This window comes from Pleurodeles waltl, chromosome 7 (assembly GCF_031143425.1).
Source record: "Pleurodeles waltl isolate 20211129_DDA chromosome 7, aPleWal1.hap1.20221129, whole genome shotgun sequence".
Lineage (NCBI taxonomy): Eukaryota > Metazoa > Chordata > Amphibia > Caudata > Salamandridae > Pleurodeles > Pleurodeles waltl.
This window is the reverse complement of record NC_090446.1, coordinates 1,314,497,416-1,314,519,847: the sequence shown is the minus strand read 5'-3', so window position 1 is coordinate 1,314,519,847 and position 22,432 is coordinate 1,314,497,416. Positions and strand designations below refer to the sequence as shown.

At 45.1% G+C, this 22,432-nt stretch overlaps 1 protein-coding gene across 1 annotated transcript in view; it reads right to left on the bottom strand.

Moving 5' to 3' along the window:
- Positions 1–20,798: 20,798 nt before the first annotated feature.
- The window catches only part of RPL18 (ribosomal protein L18), a 31,796-nt gene continuing 30,162 nt past the window's right edge, over positions 20,799–22,432 (bottom strand). Inside the window, exon 7 of the mRNA XM_069200638.1 lies at positions 20,799–20,925. Within this exon, the coding sequence (XP_069056739.1) occupies positions 20,850–20,925 (76 nt within the window). The 3' untranslated portion in view covers positions 20,799–20,849. The remainder of the gene's footprint in view (positions 20,926–22,432) is intronic.

Below are 22,432 nucleotides of genomic sequence, written 5' to 3'. Positions count from 1 at the left end.
CTCGGAGCCGATGTCTCGGCTCCGAGGTTGCTGTGTGGCGGTATCACGACCGGAGTCGGATGACTTCGACACCAGCATGCCCTTTTTCGGTGCCTTGGCTCGGTCACCTAGTTTTTGGGTTAAGCCATGGCCTGTTGGCAGTGGCGTCCCCTGGGCTTTTGTGGACTTTTCGTGAGTATTAATTTTCGACATCTTACTCACGGTTATGTCTTCGACGTCGGATTCCCCCGAATCCGACTCGTGGATGGAGAACGCTTCCTCTTCGTCCTCGAACCGATGGTGTCCTGTCGGCGTGGACGCCATTTGCAATCTTCTGGCTCTTCGGTCTCTGAGCGTCTTCCTCGACCGAAACGCTCAACAGGCTTCACACGTATCCTCCTTGTGCTCCGGGGACAGGCACAAGTTACAGACCAGATGCTGATCCGTATACGGATATTTGTGATGACATTTAGGACAGAAGCGGAACGGGGTCCGTTCCATCAGTCTTGAAGTTGCACGCGGTCGGGCCGACCAGGCCCCGACGGGGGATCGAAATTACCCCGAAGGGCCAACAGAGCTCTTCAAGATTCGGTGTCGATTTGTTCTAACTAACCCGATACCGAACGAAACAATACCGACGATTATTTCCGAGATTCTAACTAACTTTCCGACCCGAAACACGGAGCGAAAAGGAACACGTCCAAACCCGATGGCGGAAAAAAAACAATCTAAGATGGAGTCGACGCCCATGCGCAATGGAACCGAAAGGGGAGGAGTCCCTCGGTCTCGTGACTCGAAAAGACTTCTTCTAAGAAAAACAACTTGTAACACTCCGAGCCCAACACCAGACGGCGGACTGTGCACAGCATGTGTATCTGCAGCTACACATGCCATCGAACATTATATATATATATATATATATATATATATATATGGAAAATGTCACTTATCCAGAGTACATCTGTTCGTGGCATGAGACGCTGCAGATTCACATGCTGTGCATATCCCGCCATCTAGTGTTGGGCTCAGAGTGTTACAAGTTGTTTTTCTTAGAAGAAATCTTTTCGAGTCACCAGATCGAGGGACTCCTCCCTTTCGGCTCCATTGCGCATGGGCGTCGACTCCATCTTAGATTGTTTTCCCCGCAGAGGGTGAGGTAGGAGTTGTGTATATAGTAATAATGCCCATGCAATGGAGTAAGTATGTTCACATAATGTGACTAAAAGTATTATATTTACAAATTTACGAGTTTAATTTTGATCAACTTACACCGGCTACAGGCTCCCGGGGAGGTGGGAGGGCGCATATGAATCTGCAGCGTCTCATGCCACGAACAGATGTACACTGGGTAAGTGACATTTTCCGTTCAATGGCATGTGTAGCCGCAGATACACATGCTGTGCATAGACTAGTAAGCAGTTATCTCCCCAAAAGCGGTGGTTTAGCCTGTAGGAGCTGAAGTTTTTTTAAATAAACTTCTTAGTACTGCTTGTCCTACTGTGGCTTGTTGTGTTGTTAACACATCCACGCAGTAATGTTTAGTGAATGTATGAGGCGTAGACCATGTGGCTGCCTTACAGATTTCTGTCATTGGTATATTTCCTAGAAAGGCCATTGTGGCGCCTTTCTTTCTAGTGGAGTGTGCCTTTGGTGTAATAGGCAGTTCTCTCTTAGCTTTAACATAACAGGTTTGAAAACATTTCAAAATCCATCTGGCAATGCCTTGTTTGGATATTGGATTCCCTGTATGAGGTTTTTGGTAAGCTACAAACAATTGTTTTGTGAAACTGTTTGGTTCTATCAATGTAGTACATTAGAGCTCTTTATGTCTAATGTATGTAATGCTCTTTCAGATACAGAGTCTGGTTGTGGAAAAAACACTGGGAGGTCCAGAGTTTGGTTTAAGTGGAAAGGTGATATAACTTTTGGCAAAAATTTGGGATTTGTACGTAGAACCACTTTATGTTTGTGTATTTGTATAAAGGGTTCTTGTATAGTAAATGCTTGTATTTCACTTACTCTTCTGAGAGATGTGATAGCTATTAGGAAGGCTACTTTCCAAGTTAAGTATTGCATTCACAAGAGTGCATGGGTTCGAATGGTGGACCCATGAGTCTCGTTAATACAATATTGAGGTTCCACGAAGGAACTGGTGGTGTTCTCGGTGGAATGATCCTTTTTAGACCCTCCATAAAAGCTTTTATGACTGGGATCCTAAATAGTGAAGTTGAATGTGTAATTTGCAGATAAGCCGAAATTGGTGTGAGATGTATTTTAATGGATGAAAAAGCTAACTTAGATTTTTGTAAGTAGCTTACAATGTGTGTAGCGGCCGCGTGTAATGGTTGAATTTGATTATTATGACAGTAATAAACAAATCGTTTCCATTTATTTGCGTAGCAATGTCTTGTAGTAGGTTTTCTAGCCTGTTTGATGACCTCCATACATTCCTGTGTGAGGTTTAGATGTCCGAATTCTAAGACTTCAGGAGCCAGATTGCTAGATTGAGCAATGCTGGATTCGGGTGTCTGATCTTTTGTTTGTGTTGAGTTAACAGATCTGGTCTGTTTGGTAGTTTGATATGAGGCACTACTGACAGGTCTAGTAGTGTTGTGTACCAAGGTTGTCGTGCCCAAGTTGGTGTTATTAGTATTAGTTTGAGTTTGTTTTGACTCAGTTTGTTTACTAGATACGGAATGAGTGGGAGAGGGGGAAAAGCGTAAGCAAATATCCCTGACCAACTCATCAATAACCCATTGCCCTTGGAGTGAGGCTGTGGGTACCTGGATGTGAAGTTTTGGCATTTTGCGTTTTCTTTTGTTGCAAATAGGTCTATTTGCGGTGTTCCCCAGTTTTTGAAGTAGGTTTGTAGTATCTGGGGATGAATCTCCCATTTGTGGATCTGTTGGTGATCTCGACTGAGATTGTCTGCCAACTGGTTTTGAATTCCTGGGATGTATTGCGCTATTAGGTGAATGTGATTGTGATTCGCCCAATGCCAATTTTTTTGTGCTAAGAGACAGTTGTGATGAGTGTGCGCCTCCCTGTTTAAGTAATACATTGTCGTCATGTTGTCTCTTTTGACAAGAATATGTTTGTGGGCTATTAGCGGTTGAAATGTTTTCAACGCTAGAAACACTGCTAGTAGTTCTAGCTGATTTATGTGAAGTTGTTTCTGCGGAGTGTCCCATTGTCCCTGGATGCTGTGTTGGTTGAGGTGTGCTCCCCACCCTACCATAGAAGCATCTGTTGTGATCACGTATTGAGGCACTGGGTCCTGGAAAAGCCGCCCTTGATTTAAATTTATATGATTCCACCATTGTAGCGAGGTGTGTGTTTGGCGGTCTATCAACACTAGATCTTTTAGTTGACCCTGTGCTTGTGTCCATTGTGTTGCTAGGCACAGTTGTAAGGGCCGCAGGTGTAATCTTGCGTTTGGGACAATGGCTATGCATGAGGACATCATGCCTAGTAGTTTCATCACTAATTTTGCCTGATACTTCTGGTTTGGGTGCATGCTTTGTATTACGTTTTGGAATGCTTGTACCCTTTGTGGACTTGGAGTGGCAATCCCTTTTTTTTTTGTTGATTGTTGCTCCTAAGTATTGTTGTATTTGACACGTCTGTAGGTGTGATTTTTGGTAGTTTAGTGAGAAACCTAGTTTGTGAAGGATTTCTATGATGTTTTTTGTGTGTTGAAAACACTGTTCTTGTGTGTTGGTTTTGATTAACCAATCGTCTAGATACAGGAACACGTGTATGTGCTGTCTTCTGATATGTGCCGCTACTACTGCAAGGCATTTTGTAAATACCCTTGGTGCTGCTTTTATAACAATTGGTAACACTTTGAATTGGTAATGTACTCCTTGGATTACAAACCGTAAGTATTTCCTGTGTGAAGGATGTATGGGTATATGGAAGTACGCATCTGAGATCTAATGTAGTCATGTAGTCTTGTTTGAGCAAGGGGATTACGTCTTGAAGTGTCACCATGTGAAAGTGATCTGATTTGATGTAAAGATTTAGTGTTCTGAGATCTAATATGAGTCTTAGAGTTTTGTCTTTTTGGGGTATGAGAAAGTACAGGGAGTAAACCCCTGTTCCTTTCTGGTGATTGGGTACTAGTTCTATTGCATCTTTTTGTAACAACGCTTGGACATCTATCTGTAATAGATCCATGTGTTGTTTGGACGTGTGTTTTTGGAGGCACATTTGATGGTAATTGTAGGAATTCTATGCAATAGCCAAGTTGGATGATGGCTAGGACCCATGAGTCCGTTATTTCCTCCCAATTTTGGTAAAAATCTGTTAGTCTCCCCCCCCACTGGTGTTATGTGTTGGGGATTTGTGACACTGAAGTCACTGTCTGTTTTGAGGGGTCTTTGGAACTTCCCTCTAGTCTTAGGGAACTGCCCATCTCTGTATTGTCCCCGAAAGCCTCCTCTCTGATACTGGCTCTGGTATGTGGGCCTGGTTTGTGAGGTTGAGGGTTCTGTGGTTTGGCCCCGAAACCCCCCTCTAAATTGTGTCTTCCTAAAAGTGCCTCTGCTCTGTGGGGAGTAGAGCGCACCCATGGCCTTGGCTGTATCTATCTTTTTTAAGCTTCTCGATAGCTGTGTCCACTTCCGGCCCAAACAACTGCTATCCATTAAAAGGCATATTAAGCACAGCCTGTTGGATTTCGGGCTTGAATCCTGAGGTGCGCAGCCATGCGTGTCTCTGAATTGTGACCGCTGTATTTAAAGTTCTTGCAGCTGTGTCTGCTGCGTCCATTGCTGAACGTATCTGGTTATTTGAGATACTTAGGCCCTCTTCTACCACTTGTGCACGTTTTTGGAATTCTTTGGGCAGATGTTCAATAAAGTGTTGCATTTCATCCCAGTGGGCTCTGTCATATCTTGACAGCAAAGCCTGTGAATTTGCAATGCGCCATTGAGTGGCTGCTTGTGCTGCCACTCTTTTTCCCGCTGCGTCAAACTTGCGGCTTTCTTTGTCAGGTGGTGGTGCATCTCCGGAGGTGTGTGAATTTGCCCTTTTGCGTGCTGCGCCTACTACTACTGAGTCCGGTGTCAGTTGCTGCGTGATGTACATAGGGTCTGTTGATGGGGGCTTGTACTTTTTCTCCACCCTAGGAGTGATGGCCCTGCCTTTTACGGGTTCTTGAAATACTTGCTTTGCGGGTTTCAACATTCCCGGTAGCATTGGAAGACTCTGGTACTGACTATGTGTGGACAACAGAGTATTAAATAAAAAGTAATCTTCGATAGGTTCAGCGTGCAGTGTCACGTTGTGAAAAGCAGCTGCTCTGGACACCACCTGTGTGTAAGCAGTACTGTCTTCAGGTAGTGATGGTCTTGCTGGGTAACAGTCGGGACTGTTATCTGACACAGGCGCATCATAAAGATCCCATGCATCTGGGTCATCTTGGCTCATGCCTGTGTGCGTTGGAGACTGCACCATAGGTGGGCTAGCAATTGGTGATGATTGCGGTGAGCGTTGTGGTGATGGTGGCAGAGTTACTTGTTTTGCCACCTTTGTTTGTGGTTGTTTATCCTTCTCTTGGAAAGCCAGTTTCCTTTTCATCCTTATAGGAGGGAGAGTTCTTATCTTCCCGGTCTCCTTTTGGATATGGAGCCTTCTCTGTGTATAATCTGGCTCCCCTGCTTCTAGCTCTTGCCCAAATTTATGGCTTTGCATGTGTGTGGAAAGCCCTTGTTCCTCCGAAGTCGGATGTTTCGGTATCGAAACCTTTTCAACTGTCTTTTTCAGCTCCGAAGCCACTTTGAGTTTCGGTGTTCCAATCTCTCGGTGCCGACTCATCTCAGTGCCGGTATCTCGATGTCGAGATTGTTCCGACCCAGTGTCTCAGGGCAGAGTCTTTTCTGTGCCGGTATCTCAACCGGAGTCGGATGACTTCGACATGTGTGCCCTTTTTCAGTGCCGGACGGTCACCGATTTTTTGGGTTAAGCCATGGCCTGCCGGCGGTGGCGTCCCCTGGGCTTTGATGATTTTTACATGAGTTTTGGCCGGGCTGTTTTACTCACGGTTTTCGGCGTCTGTTCTGTTTCAGCCTCGTCCGAGTCAGCAATGGAGAAGGTTTCTTCTTCCTCCAATTCGTGGTGTCCCGACGGCACCGACGCCATTTGAAGCCTTCTCGCTCTCCGGTCCCTCAAGAGTTTTCCTCGACCGAAACGCTCGACAGGTATCCTCTCTGTGTTCGGGAGGCAAACACAAATTACAGACCAAATGTTGATCTGTGTAAGGATACTTGTGGCATTCGGGGCAGAAGCGGAATGGGGTCCGTTCCATTAGTCTTGTAGACGCACGTGGTCGGGCCGACCAGGCCCCGCCGGGGAATCGAAACCCCGAAGGGCCACCGGAGCTCTTCAAAATTCGGTGTCGATCTGCGTTAACTAACCCGATGCCGAACGCAAACAATACCGTCAAATTTTTCCGATATCTAACTTTCTGAACCGAAACACGGAGCGAAGAGGAACACATCCGAACCCGATGGTGGAAAGAAAACAATCTAAGATGGAGTCCACACCCATGCGCAATGGAGCCAAAATGGGAGGAGTCCCTCGATCTCGTGACACAAGAAGACTTCTTCGAAGAAAAACAACTTGTAACACCCAGAGCCCAACACTAGATGGTGGGATATGCACAGCATGTGAATCTGCAGCTACACATGCCATCGAATATATATATATATATATATATATATATATATATATATATATATATATATATGTATATGTTTCTGTGCTTGGCATGGTCGTGGGCCATTGCATGGCTCCTGGGTGGGTTGTTATACTAGATATCTATGAATTCCTGCTCTCATCTTATCACACTTATCTACCCATCATATGTCATGTCTCTATCAAACTATCCTCCATTCTCACTCCGACGCAGCCCAAACCCTTTCTACTACTTTCATCTCCTAAATAATTCTGCCTAAGCTCTTCCCTCCGCTTCCACATCTAACTCACCAAACCTCACTCATCCCAACCCTTTGGGTTGAGTAAATTAAGGAAATACTCCCAATTAACACTTCAGGATTTCTTTCCTCCTCCACCCCTCCATTACTCCAGTCAATCTAACTAACAAACTCTCATATCCGCGGCTCAAATTAACTCATAATACTAAAACTGTACTCATTATTTCCCGATACTAATCCATCACTAATTCTTGTTGGGTTCCAGAATACCGTGCTACTCACCGAAAAGCGCTTTGACACCTCGTCAGGTGTAGTAAGCGCTATATAAATACGATTACAATACAACATTGTGATCAATGAGAAGCTCTAACAAGCATTTAGAATGCAATAGTCTCAGGTTTGCTCAAGTTAGAGCTCATAGCGTTGTAAATTACTGACCGGACTTTTATTGCCACACAGACTGAAAATAATCAAAGGAGGAGAGTGAGGGTGAGCTGGCCCTGGAAAAGCCCCCCCTCTGCTGTTGGTTTAGGTTTACAGAGGGAGCTGGTTGTGAGAAGTAACTGAACAAGCACCCACACTGTTGAGGTGAAATAGGCTAATGCCCCCCCCCCCAAAAAAAAGTCCCTTACAGAAGAGATAAAGAGGACATAGCGTAATTACACAGTACTTTATGCTGCTCCCAAAGTGAAAAAAGGCAGAACAGAGGCACAACTGACCCCTAGCAAGCAAGGATTTTTGAAGGAGACCGCAACTAACCAATTTAAATGCTGGAACTCACTCTATAGTAGACTTATAAGTATACAGCAGGCTCAACCTAAAAAGTAAGCATACCACATAAAACTGTTGCTTTAAGTCTACGCAAGAGGAAAAAGACATTGAGCAGAAGCCACTTTAAAATGTGTTCCAGAGCTGCCTTAATGATCTATGACTAAACAGTAAACAGGTAAAGCTATAAGGAGCAAAGTTACACAAGCGTAAACATAACTGAGTAATGCCCCAAGTGCACAATAGTGCACAGGGAAAGTTCAAAATAATCAGTAATTTATTTGTATGAAAAAGTTAAAATCCGTTCTTTTAGTGGTATGTACCTCAAAGGGGGCACACCAAAGAACGTATTACACAAAAAGCCAAAAGAACAAGGTTGTGACAAAGCATGACAGAATCAAAAGGTCACATTTCCAATTAAAAGAAAACACTTCTGCACCAAAAAGAGCACTTTTATAAATTCTTGTGTGCCAGGTTGATTTGATGACATTTCAATCCTCTAAGCATATGGGATCATCAGGACAATACAATATTTGCCCATCTCTCTATACCAGAAGTCTTCAAACTGGGGGGGGCGGGCCCCCCAAGTGATACCGGGCGGGTGGGTTAGGGGGGCGGGCGTCAGACACTGGCCAAAAGAAGCATTATACAGATGACAGGCCTTTCTTTTATTCAGAAGCATGTTATTGCATTTTAAAAAAGGTAACAGTACTTAACTGCAATGTTTAAATAGGTCTAGACATTTAAACATTGCCATCTTTATAAAATAATTGAAAAAATTCTGAGGGGGGACAAAGATTTTTATTTTTCAACTGGGGGGGCGCGGCATTAAAACGTTTGAGGACCACTGCTCTATACACAAATCAATAAATACATGTTGGAACCTGCAAAATTAAGGGAAGGAAAGAAATGTCTTTAAAATTATGCATTTGAAGCTCTTAATCCAATGCACAACTTACTTATGACGAGGACATGCTGAAAATTCAGTCGACCAAGTCACTGACCTGCATGCATTTGTAAAATTGAGGTTACAAATAAAATACTGATTGTTTTTAACTTGCCCTGTGCATTAATTATTGTGCACGTAGGGCATTACTCATGTGTACGCTTCGGGACCTTTGTTCCTTATATCTTTATGAAAGGAAATGCCTCCTTGGCATGGTTACCCCCGGACTCTTTGCCTTTGCTGATGCTTTGTTTGGATTTGAAAGTGTGCGGGGGCCTGCTAACCAGGCCCCAGCACCAGTGTTCCCTAACCTGTACTTTTGTTTACACAATTGGCACACCCTGGCATCCAGGTACGTCTCATGTAACTGGTACCCCTGGTCCCAAGGGCCCTGATGCCAGGGAAGGTCTCCAAGGGCTGCAGCATATCTTATGCCACCCTGAGGACCCCTCACTGAGCACAGACACTGCTTGCCAGCTGGTGTGTGCTGATGAGGACAAAACAAGTAAGTCGACATGGCACTCCCCTCAGGGTGCCATGCCAACCTCACACTGCCTATGCAGTATAGATAAGTCACCCCTCTAGCAGGCCTTACAGCCCTAAGGCAGGGTGCACTATACCATAGGCGAGGGCACCAGTGCATGAGCACTGTGCCCCTACAGTGTCTAAGCAAAACCTTAGACATTGTAAGTGCAGGGTAGCCATAAGAGTATATGGTCTGGGAGTCTGTCATACACGAACTCCACAGCACCATAATGGCTACACTGAAAACTGGGAAGTTTGGTATCAAACTTCTCAGCACAATAAATGCACACTGATGCCAGTGTACATTTTATTGTAACATACACCCCAGAGGGCACCTTAGAGGTGCCCCCCTGAAACCTTAACCAACTACCCGTGTAGGCTGACTGGTTTTAGCAGCCTGCCTCACTCGAGATATGTTGCTGGCCACATGGGGAGAGTGCCTTTGTCACTCTGAGGCTAGTAACAAAGCCTGCACTGGGTGGAGATGCTTATCACCTCCCCCTTGCAGGAGCTGTAATACCTGGTGGTGAGCCTCAAAGACTCACCTCCTTTGTTACAGCACCACAGGGCATTCCAGCTAGTGGAGTTGCCCGCCCCCTCCGGCCACGGCCCCACTTCTGGCGGCAAGGCCGGAGGAGATAATGAGAAAAACAAGGAGGCGTCACTGGCCAGTCAGGACAGCCCCTAAGCCAACCTGAGCTGAAGTGACTCTGACTTTTAGGAATCCTCCATCTTGCAGATGGAGGATCCCCCCAATAGGGATAGGAATGTGACCCCCTCCCCTTGGGAGGAGGCACAAAGAGGGTGTAGCCACCCTTAAGGACTGTAGCCATTGGCTACTGCCCTCCCTGACCTAAACACACCCCTAAATTCTGTATTTAGGGGCTCCCCTGAACCTAGGAACTCAGATTCCTGCAACCTAAGAAGAGGACTGCTGAGCTGAAAAACCCTGCAGAGAAGACGGAGACACCAACTGCTTTGGCCCCAGCTCTACCGGCCTGTCCCCCCACTGCTCCAGCTACGCTTTCCCCAGGACCAGCGACCTCTGAATCCTCAGAGGACTGCCCTGCTCTAGAAGGACTAAGAAACTCCCGAGGACAGTGGCTTTGTTCACCCAAGACTGCAACTTTGTTTCCAAAGAAGCAACTTCAAGACAACTGCGTTTCCCGCTGGAAGCGTGAGACTTGCTACTCTGCACCCGACGCCCCCAGCTCGACTTGTGGAGAAACACCACTTCAGGGAGGACTCCCCGGCGACTATGAGACTGAGTAGCCAGATTTGCCCCCCTGTCCTCACAGCAACGTCTGCAGAGGAAATCCCGAGGCTCCCCCTGACCGCGACTGCCTGATTCCCAGACCCCGACGCCTGGAAAAGACTCTGCACCCGCAGCCCCCAGGACCTGAAAGATCGGAACTCCAGTGCAGGAGTGACCCCCAGGAGGCCCTCTCCCTTGCCCAGGTGGTGGCTACCCCGAAGAGCCCCCCCCTTGCCTGCATCGCTGAAGAGACCCCTTGGTCTCCCATTGAGTTACATTGGAAACCCAACATGTGTTTGCACACTGCACCCGGCCGTCCCCGTGATGAGGAGGGTGTACTTTCTGTGCTAACTTGTGTCCCTCCCGGGGCCCTACAAAACCCCCCTGGTCTGCCCTCCGAAGACGCGGGTACGTACCTGCTGGCAGACTGGAACCGGGGCACCCCCTTCTCCATTGAAGCCTATGCGTTTTGGGCACCACTTTGAACTCTGCACCTGACCGGCCCTGAGCTGCTGGTGTGGTAACTTTGGGGTTGCTCTGCACCCCCAACGGTGGGCTACATTGGACCCAAACTTGAACCCCGTAGGTGGTTTACTTACCTACAAAAACTAACAAATACTTACCTCCCCCAGGAACTGTTGAAAATTGCACTGTCTAGTTTTAAAATAGCTATATGTGTTTTATTTGAAAAGTATATATGCTATTGTGATTATTCAAAGTTAATCAAGTACTTACCTGCAATACCTTTCATTCGAGATATTACATGTAAAATTTGAACCTGTGGTTCTTTAAATAAACTAAGAAATGAAAATGTCACTTACCCAGTGTACATCTGTTCGTGGCATCAGTCGCAGTAGATTCGCATGTTCTGCAATAGCTCGCCATCTGGTGTTGGGCCGGAGTGTTACAAGTTGTTTTTCTTCGAAGAAGTCTTTCGAGTCACGGGACCGAGTGACTCCTCCTTTTGTCTCCATTGCGCATGGGCGTCGACTCCATCCTCGATTGTTTTTCCCCCGCAGAGGGTGAGGTAGGAGTTGAATTGTAGTAATAGTGCCCATGCAATGGAGTGACTAAGTATGCACCTATTTAAGGTTGAGATGATACATATATAAATAATTGAAGGTAACTTCCAAACTGCTACAGGCTCCCGGGGAGGCGGGTGGGCACATGCGAATCTACTGCGACTGATGCCATGAACAGATGTACACTGGGTAAGTGACATTTTCAGTTCGATGGCATCTGTCGCTGTAGATACGCATGTTCTGCATAGACTAGTAAGCAGTTATTTCCCCAAAAGCGGTGGATCAGCCTGTAGGAGTGGAAGTAGTCTGAAATAATGTTCTTAATACAGCTTGACCTACTGTGGCTTGTTGTGCGGATAACACGTCTACACAGTAGTGCTTGGTGAATGTGTGAGGCGTAGACCATGTGGCTGCCTTACATATTTCTTGCATTGGGATGTTTCCTAGAAAGGCCATGGTAGCACCTTTCTTTCTGGTTGAGTGTGCCCTTGGTGTAATGGGCAGCTGTCGTTTAGCTTTAAGGTAGCAGATTTGGATGCATTTAACTATCCATCTGGCTATACCTTGTTTTGAAATTGGGTTTCCTGCATGAGGTTTTTGAAATGCAATAAAGAGTTGTTTAGTCTTTCTGATGTTTTTTGTTCTGTCAATGTAATACATCAATGCTCTTTTGACATCTAATGTATGTAGCGCCCTTTCAGCTACGGTATCTGGCTGTGGAAAGAACACTGGAAGTTCCACTGTTTGATTTAGATGGAACGGTGAAATAACCTTTGGCAAAAATTTAGGATTGGTCCTTAAGACGACTTTATTTTTGTGTAGTTGTATAAAAGGTTCCTGTATTGTAAACGCCTGAATCTCGCTTACTCTTCTTAGGGAAGTAATGGCGATGAGAAATGCCACCTTCCAGGTTAGGAACTGTATGTCGCAGGAGTGCATGGGTTCAAAAGGTGGACCCATAAGTCTAGTTAGGACAACATTTAGGTTCCATGAAGGAACAGGTAGTGTTCTTGGTGGTATAATTCTCCTAAGGCCCTCCATGAATGCTTTAATGACTGGTATCTTATATAGGGAAGTTGAATAGGTAGTCTGCAGGTATGCAGAAATTGCTGCAAGGTGTATTTTAATGGAAGAGAAAGCTAGGTTAGATTTTTGTAAGTGAAGCAAGTAACCCACTACATGTTCTGGAGTTGTGTGTAATGGTTGTATTTGATTAATATGGCAGTAGCAAACAAACCTCTTCCATTTACTTGCATAACAGTGCCTGGTGGATGGCCTTCTGGCCTGTTTTATGACTTCCATACATTCTTGGGTAAGTTGTAAGTGCCCGAATTCTAGGATTTCAGGAGCCAGATTGCTAGATTCAGCGATGCTGGATCTGGGTGTCTGATCTTTTGGTTGTGCTGTGTCAACAGATCTGGCCTGTTGGGCAATTTGATGCAGGGTACCACTGATAGGTCTAGCAGCGTTGTGTACCAGGGTTGCCTTGCCCAAGTTGGTGCTATCAATATGAGTTTGAGTTTGCTTTGACTGAGTTTGTTTACCAGGTAAGGAAGGCGAGGGAGAGGAGGAAAAGCGTAAGCAAATATCCCTGACCAGTTCATCCATAGGGCATTGCCTTGGGATTGTTTGTGTGGGTATCTGGATGCGAAGTTTTGGCATCTTGCGTTCTCCCTTGTCGCAAACAAGTCTATCTGAGGTGTTCCCCAGAGTTTGAAATAAGTGTTCAGAATTTGGGGGTGAATTTCCCATTCGTGGACCTGTTGATGATCTCGAGAGAGATTGTCTGCGAGTTGATTTTGGATCCCTGGTATAAACTGTGCTATTAGGCGAATTTGGTTGTGAATTGCCCAATGCCAAATTTTTTGTGCTAGCAGGCTTAACTGCGTGGAGTGCGTCCCCCCCTGCTTGTTTAGATAATACATTGTTGTCATGTTGTCTGTTTTGACGAGAATGTATTTGTGAACTATTATTGGTTGGAAGGCTTTTAGTGCTTGAAAAACTGCTAGAAGTTCTAGGTGATTGATATGCAGTTTTGTTTGATGTACGTTCCATTGTCCTTGTATGCTGTGTTGATCGAGGTGTGCTCCCCACCCTGTCATGGAAGCATCTGTTATTACGTATTGTGGCACTGGGTCTTGGAAAGGCCGCCCCTTGTTTAAATTTATGTTGTTCCACCACAGAAGCGAGAGGTAAGTTTGGCGGTCTATTAACACCAGATCTAGAAGGTGACCCTGTGCTTGAGACCACTGTGATGCTAGGCATTGTTGTAAGGGCCTCATGTGCAGTCTTGCGTTTGGGACAATGGCTATGCATGAAGACATCATGCCTAGGAGTCGTAATACCATCTTTGCTTGTATCTTTTGTGTTGGATACATGCGTTGTATGATGGTGTTGAAATTTAGAATTCTTTGTGGACTTGGAGTGGCTACTCCCTTTGATGTGTTTATTATGGCTCCTAGGTATTGTTGTACCTTGCGCGGCAGAATGTTGGATTTTGTAAAGTTGACGGTGAACCCGAGTTCGAAGAGGGTTTGTATGATCTGATTTGTGTGATTTGAGCACTGTATGAACGAATGGGCCTTGATTAGCCAGTCGTCCAAATATGGGAACACATGTATTTGCTGCCTTCTTATGTGTGCAGCGACTACCGCTAGACATTTGGTAAAGACTCTTGGTGCGGTTGTTAATCCGAAAGGCAGTACCTTGAATTGGTAATGTATTCCTTTGAATACAAACCTTAGGTATTTCCTGTGCGATGGGTGTATTGGTATATGGAAATAAGCATCCTTGAGGTCTAAAGTTGCCATGTAGTCGTGTAGTTTTAGCAATGGCAATACCTCTTGTAGTGTGACCATGTGGAAGTGGTCTGATTTGATGAAAGTGTTCACTACTCTGAGGTCTAGGATTGGTCTCAGTGTTTTGTCCTTCTTTGGTATCAGAAAGTACAGTGAGTAAACTCCTGTGTTTATTTGTGTGTTTGGCACTAATTCGATTGCATTCTTTTGCAATAGTGCCTGCACTTCTATCTCCAGGAGATTGGAATGGTGTGTTGTTAGATTTTGTGCTTTTGGTGGTATGTTTGGAGGGAATTGTAGAAATTCTATGCAATAACCATGTTGGATAATTGCTAGAACCCAAGTGTCTGTAGTGATTTTCTCCCATGCTTTGTAATAATGACCTATTCTTCCCCCCACTGGTGTTGTGTGGAGGGGGTGAGTGACATGTGAGTCACTGTTTAGTAGTAGGGGTTTTGGGGCTTTGAAATCTCCCTCTATTTCTAGGGAATTGCCCTCCTCTATATTGTCCCCGAAAACCTCCTCTATACTGTCCCTGGTAACTGGACGGTTTGGCTTGTGAGGTGCTGGCTTGTGTGCTTTGACCCCGAAACCCCCCTCGAAAGGGCGTTTTACGGAATGTGCTGTAATTCCCTCTGCTCTGCGGGGAGTAGAGTGCGCCCATGGCTTTGGCAGTGTCTATCTTTTTTGAGTTTCTCAATCGCTGTGTCCACTTCTGGACCGAACAGTTCTTTTTCATTAAAAGGCATATTGAGAACTGCTTGTTGAATCTCTGGTTTAAATCCAGACGTTCGGAGCCATGCATGCCTTCTGATAGTTACAGATGTATTAATTGTCCGTGCAGCTGTATCTGCAGCGTCCATGGAGGAGCGGATCTGGTTGTTGGAGATGGTCTGTCCCTCTTCAACCACTTGTTTTGCCCTATTTTGTAAGTCCTTGGGCAGATGTTCAATGAGATGTTGCATCTCGTCCCAGTGGGCTCTGTCATAGCGCGCAAGTAGTGCCTGGGAGTTCGCGATGCGCCACTGGTTTGCAGCTTGTGCTGCGACTCTTTTACCAGCTGCATCGAACTTGCGGCTTTCTTTATCTGGGGGTGGTGCATCTCCAGATGTGTGAGAGTTGGCCCTTTTCCTAGCTGCTCCTACAACGACAGTCTGGTGGCAGCTGTGTAGTGATGAAAACCGGGTCCGTAGGAGGCGGTTTATACTTTTTTTCCACCCTTGGTGTGATTGCCCTACTTTTGACCGGCTCCTTAAAGATGTCTTTTGCGTGCCGGAGCATACCAGGGAGCATAGGCAGGCTTTGGTATGAGCTGTGGGTGGAGGAGAGTGTGTTGAATAAGAAATCATCCTCGACCTGTTCTGAGTGGAGGCTTACGTGGTGAAATTGTGCTGCTCTAGCCACCACTTGAGAGTACGCGGTGCTGTCTTCTGGTGGAGATGGCTTTGTAGGGTATGCCTCCGGACTGTTATCTGACACTGGGGCGTCGTATAGGTCCCATGCGTCCTGATCTTGGTCACCCTGGCTCATGGTGGTGTGAGCTGGGGAGTGTGATGGAGTTTGTGCTGGTGAAACGTCAATCACGGGCGGAGGAGAGGGTGGTGGTGTAACTCTTTTCACCACTTTTGGTTGTGGTGTTTGTTCCGTCTGGAACTCCAACCTTCTCTTTCTCCTAATGGGGGGAAGGGTGCTTATTTTTCCTGTCCCCTGCTGAATGAAGATACGCTTTTGCGTATGGTCTACATCAGTTGCTTGTAGCTCTTCCTCAAACCTATGCTTCTGCATTTGGGAGGTTAGCGAGTGCTCTTCTGTATAAGAGCCTGAAGCTGGGTCGCTTGCAGTCTGTTTCGGCATCGAAACTTTGTCTGCGTGTTTTTTCGGCTCCGAGGTGACTTTTTTCCTTTTCGGGGCCGAAACCTCTCGGCGTCGATCTGTTTCGGTGCCGCTGTCTCGGCGTCGAGCCGTGTCCACACCGGCATCTCTGTGTCGAGGCTTGTCTCCAGCACTTTCTCGGTCCCGAGAAGGCTGCGTGCCGGTGTCTCGACCGGAGTCGGACGATCTCGGCACTGTTTGGGCCTTTTTCGGTGCCGACGGTCGGTCACCGAATTTATGGGTGGAGCCATGGCCGGATGGCAGTGGCGTCCCCTGGGCCTTGTAAATGTTTCTCTGTGTGGTTTTCGACGTCTTACTCACGGTTTGTGTATCGTCGAATCCTTCGGAGTCTGAGTCTTGGATGGAGAAGGTACCTTCCTCTTCCTGTTCCTCGAACTCCCGTTGGGCTGTCGGTGCGGACGCCATCTGAAGTCTTCTGGCTCGACGGTCTCGGAGTGTTTTTCGGGACCGGAACGCACGACAGGCCTCGCAGGTGTCTTCGCTGTGCTCAGGTGACAGGCACAGGTTGCAGACCAAGTGTTGGTCTGTGTAGGGGTATTTATTGTGGCATTTGGGGCAGAAACGAAACGGGGTCCGTTCCATCGGCGTTCTTCAGCACGCGGTCGGGCCGACCAGGCCCCGACGGAGGATCGAAAAACTACCCCGAAGGGCACCGGAGCTCTTCGATCTTCGATGCGGTGTGGAATCTAAGAACGCCGATCCCGAACGCAACAATACCGACGAAAATCTTCCGAAATTAGCTAATTTTCCGTTCCGAAACTCGGAGCGACAGGAACACGTCCGAACCCGATGGCAGAAAAAAAACAATCGAGGATGGAGTCGACGCCCATGCGCAATGGAGACAAAAGGAGGAGTCACTCGGTCCCGTGACTCGAAAGACTTCTTTGAAGAAAAACAACTTGTAACACTCCGGCCCAACACCAGATGGCGAGCTATTGCAGAACATGCGTATCTACAGCGACAGATGCCATCGAACATATATTTTTCTATACAAAAACCTATTGGCCTGGAATTGTCTCAGTGTGTGCTCCTCATTTATTGCCGGTGTGTGTACAAAAAATGCTTAACACTACTCCTTTGATAAGCCTACTGCTCGACCACACTACCACAAAATAGAGCATTGGTATTATCTCTTTTTGCCACTATCTTACCTCTAAGGGGAACCCTTGGACTCTGTATCAGGTACAGGCCTTTAAGTCTTTAGGTTTCACCTAGAAAGGAGTGTTTAGTCAGGTTTCTATACAGTGGGTTGACAGACTGCCTACAGCTTACCATTTGTTAGCTTCAGTGTTGCTCATTTTCTTCCTCCCAGTTTGATACGGCATGCGGAGGTGTCATCTCTTGTGTTTGTGGAACACGTACCAAGTACTTGTGTCCATTCACTGCTCCATTTATGGAGCAGTGTATTCATGCACTCCATATGAGAAGCTAGAGTTTGTCCGTGGTAGCTTTTCCCACAAACCCCCAAACCTGCACTTTGCACCACTGTACCCTAGTGCAGCTTATGTCACTCCAAGCCATGCCACTTCAATCTACCTCACTCCACTCAAATATTCCAGTCAACTCTACACCACTCCACCCCAAGCCACTCTATACTGCTGTACATGGCTAACTGTCACTGGCAAAACCAATTGTTCTCGCATAGGTGAAACCTATTGGGAATTGCAAATGCTGGTTTTCTCTGGGGAGGGCGACAATCCTGTCCGCAGCACTGTAAGCTTCTTCCACATGTTGCATTCACTGAAAACACATTCACTATCTTTCTCACTCAAAAAACATCACACTTTGATTAGAAGCACTTGAGGTTCCTTTTCTGGTGTACTAGGCAACTCATGCATGGAGGCAGTTTATTTTCAAGTGGCCTCTGTATTTGAAATTGCAGTCCTACACATATTTCATGGTGAAATATTGATTTGCGAAGCCACTATAAGCTCAGGGGTCTGTAGAAGAGTCCATATTAGGCACAGGTGCATTGGGTACGGTTATACAATCATTTAGGTGCTCAACTCAGTACAAAGACCTTGAGTTCAACTCAGTGTAACATTCAGGTGGCAGATTCTTCTGCATGTTTGTTCCCCAGCCTTCACCTGCTGGACAGCACTGCAGTTCTAAGGGTGGTGCAGTTTGGATACCCATCCTCAACTGCGGCAACACTTATGTTGGATCTGCCACAGCAACCTTGCCTTGGAGTAGGGGCCCGTGGCCAGAGTATGACCTGCAGCCCTGTGCAATTGCAATTTTCGGCTGTTGCGACCTCCAGGGCCAGGTGCAGAACAACCAACAAAGATGTATTGAACAGTTGCAGGCCCTAGGGAAATCATGGCTTCAACTGTGGCAGCAACATGGCTACTACTCTTTTAGATGGCAGCAACTTATCTCTCTGCAGAACCACTAAGGCTTCTCTTACAATGTCATTTTCAGCTTTGTACTCTACACCATATCAGCTCAAATGATGGCACTCACTAGTAGCAATGAGACTTGCTCCAAGTGGGAGTATCCAAAATAAGGACACCATGAAGTGTGAGATCTTAAACTACTCTAATCAGCCTTCTTAAAGCATTGAAGAGACTGTCAAAAGGTAGGCCCTGCCTAGAAACTTCACCTTGAACAGAAATTCTGAGTCCCACGTGTCACCTCTCACATCTACCAAACAGCAGTGTACAGGAAAAACCAACCTGTAGCGCTTACCCAACAAGATCATTTCATTTCTGAGGGAAGTCCTGTCGCCATCCTCCCTCCATCTTGTGCAGTGCTAGCTCAAGTGGTATACAGAATGTATTCCAATGGTTCCAGTATGCAGACATGCCACACTAGAAAAATCCAACTACCATACATGTGTTACATATTCACTGTGTGCACACACACTAGACAGGCACATGCTATCACTGCAGGCTTCTGGGTTTCAGACAACAGCATTACTTTACATGAGTGGGGAGTTAAGTACAGTATGAAGACTAAAGTTACTACTTATCCATTTAAATAAAAAACAACCGCCTCCCCTAAACCCCCAAATTCATAGTCTGCATTATTACCCAATATAAACTTCAGGCTGCTCCCTTGGCCCTGATGTAAAAGAAAAGCAACAGCTTTACAAACCTCCAATAAGAGACACTAACACCTACAGCTCGGGAAGCGCTCAATCCGAACTAGCCATCATTTGGTGACAAACTACACGCACGAGAAAAATGCCTCCCTTGGGATCAACCTGTTTAAACAATAAAACCAAAACAGCTTCACCAACAGTGCACATTTAGTTACTTTAAGCCACTGGGTATTGACGCTGTCCCCCTTCGAACATAACCGCTACTTCTGAAAGATAAAATTCAGCAGCTGAATGTTGGAATCACTTTTCATTTGCAACAGGAAAATCAATGAACAGGAAAGATGCATCATAATGACAAAACGTACCAAGAGGTATACAGAGGAATCACTGACTCTGCACGGTAAACGCACAATATTCTTTCTTGGTTTAGAATGGCTACTCCAGTTGTATTCTTTTCGGAAATATCAAACTTTCCTTGTTTTAAGCTCCAACTTAATATGCATTGTGTACACTCTGCGCCCCGTGTTAGTCAGTGGTTAAACCTATACACACAGCACTTACACTCCCCTTTCATCCCATTGGTGGTTCTCAAAATATTTCGTTTTTTAAAAATCCCTCATGAAGGAAAATGGACAAGCCAGTAATCCAGCATGCTTCAGACATTAAAATTTGATTTTTCTCAGGTTACCACACTAGATGAGGCTTCTCAGAGTAGCTCATGAGCTACTGGTAGCTCTCCAGCTACCTGTAAGTAGCTCTCGTGTGCAACCCAGCTTTCCAAATTACAAACTTTAGCTTGGTTGAATTCATATATATATATATATATACCAAACCTGAAAAGTGTGTATGAGGCGAAAATGTGTATTTTCAGAACTGTATGAGCTAACATTTGGAGGAAAGTGTTTGAATTGTCAAATTTGCAGCCGATATCAGATTACATAACCAAAGTATTCAGGAGACTTATTACTCATTATTGCTTTGGTGCACATAGACATTCCCAATTGATAGCCTTTTTTTGCTTTGCTGCTTGAAACCCAGCTTGGTGTAGTGAGGTGACTAGTCTTGTAATCTTTGGTTATGGAGACCACTAATGTTATATCTGATGTGGTTACTATTAGAACAATTATAATATCAGTGGCTCAGGATGACTTTCAAAATAAGTAGCTCTGGTTACAGATTAGGATGGAGACCTCTGCACTAGATGAAAAGCATTGCATCCATCAATGTATGGAGGAAGAGCTTACCTTGCGTCCTCCTTTGCTCCTCCAGGCGGTTTTGGATTTGTACAACTGACATACATGATTTTATATCAGTGATTACATACATTTACATCACGGATCACAAGCTCTCACCCACAATTAACTTTCTTTCGGCTGCCAAGTGGCCCCGTGTCAGGTGGACAACGTTAGCCAACTGGGGCTGTTTAGCTTGGTGCACTCTGCATGCACGAACAATTGGCCCAAAACTAGATTGTAGACACAACAAAGTTAATGAAAAGCACCGTCTGACAAGTGTCACAAAACACAAGGCCAGTTAGCTGACGGCTAGGAAGTAGCCAAACTAAAGTTTTTACATGGCTTGAATAGCCAGGAATAAAACCAATGTATCAAATAAAAAAAGGACCAGGGAGGTTTGGGAAACCAAAAGTTATTTTTATTATGCACAAAGTGGAAACTTGGACTTTAGTTCGTGTATCCTCTGCTGGCTCTGCGACCTCTGGCACGTTCAAATTTCCTGCCCTTAGACTGGATATAAGGCCTAAAGAAGAAAACAAAAACATGCGTTAAAAATTGGAGGAAAAAAAAAGCTTCATATCGTCTAACAGAGGTTCTTAAGATTTTCTCCCTGCATTTCCATTTCAAGCAAATTTTGAAAATGCAAAAAACAAAAAGCATCCACAATTTGAGCATCACAAAATCCCCCAGATTATTTAATTTCACCTAAAACGTAATGCTCGTATCCTGGAGTTAGGAGTTCTAACCCAATAATTATTTCTTGTAGTCCGGATTACCTTCAGTTACTGAAGAATAGCCCAAGATTGGAGTACTCCATCCTTTGCGACAGTCACCTCAAGTTAAAGTTTGAACCAGTCTTCTCTAACAAGTAGCTCGTTAGCTACTAGTAGCTCTTCAGCTACCTACAAGTAGCTCTATTGTGTTCAAACCCAATGAACTAAATTAGAAGCTTTTGCTTGGCTGAATTTATACATATACCAAAAATTGGAAAGTATGTATTTTAATATCAGAATTCATAAGATGATGTTTGGAGAACAGTCGAATTTTCTAATTATATTGAAAGCTGACATTTGAGTAATAAAAATAAAAATTGTGTTGGGGAGACTATTACTAACATTATTCACTTGGTTCTAAGGGCAATGCGTTTATGGCTGTTATGTGTTACCCATGTAGTCATCCCACATTGACAAAGCATTTTTTACATTGCTACTGACAACCGTGCCTAATGCACTGAGGTGATCACTGCTAATGATCTTACATATGGGGCCACTATTGCAATCTTGTCTGATATGGTTACTACTACATATCCAATACGATGAGTAGCTTGGGAGGATTTCCATTGAGCACAAGTAGCTCTTATAATACTGAAAAGGTTGGAGACCAGACTTAGACATTTTGGCCAAATCTAATAGGACAATCTAGAAAAATTCTCATTTCAATGCAGAACACATTATGTTAGACAAATCAAGTCGTTTATCAATTTGGGATGAATGAGTGAGTATAAAGGTGAGGCACTAGGGTTAAAGAACCTAAATGCAAAATTAAAATTACAAGGGAAAATGGCATGCTAGAAAAGATGAGTGACTTTCGTAGGGTAGCCACCTCTCCTAGTCATTATGGACACTGTTTCCAGTCACACTTGTGTGCATTGCGATCTTGTTTTGCTTTCACTGAACTAATTAGGCTAGCATATGAAACCACTAATTTGTAGATGAAAAGATCAGGACTAAGGAGTGTCCTGAATGACCTGGACTGAAGAGGACCCTAAACCGGTGTAGCTACATGCCGTTTGTCAACTGCAGCCTAGATCATCACTGCTAACCAGCTACAGCTGCTCTACGATTATGTCTTAAACCCAAGAATATGTATAGACTGTTTATAAACAGTCACATTTGCCACCAACATTGTTGCTGGTGGCAATAATACCAGGAGCTCTTAATACCAGGCCATCACGTTGTGCATGTTTAACCATCACTTATTTTGTTTAGAAAAATTAAAGCTAAGCCAACCCCTAATCAATAATTTATCAT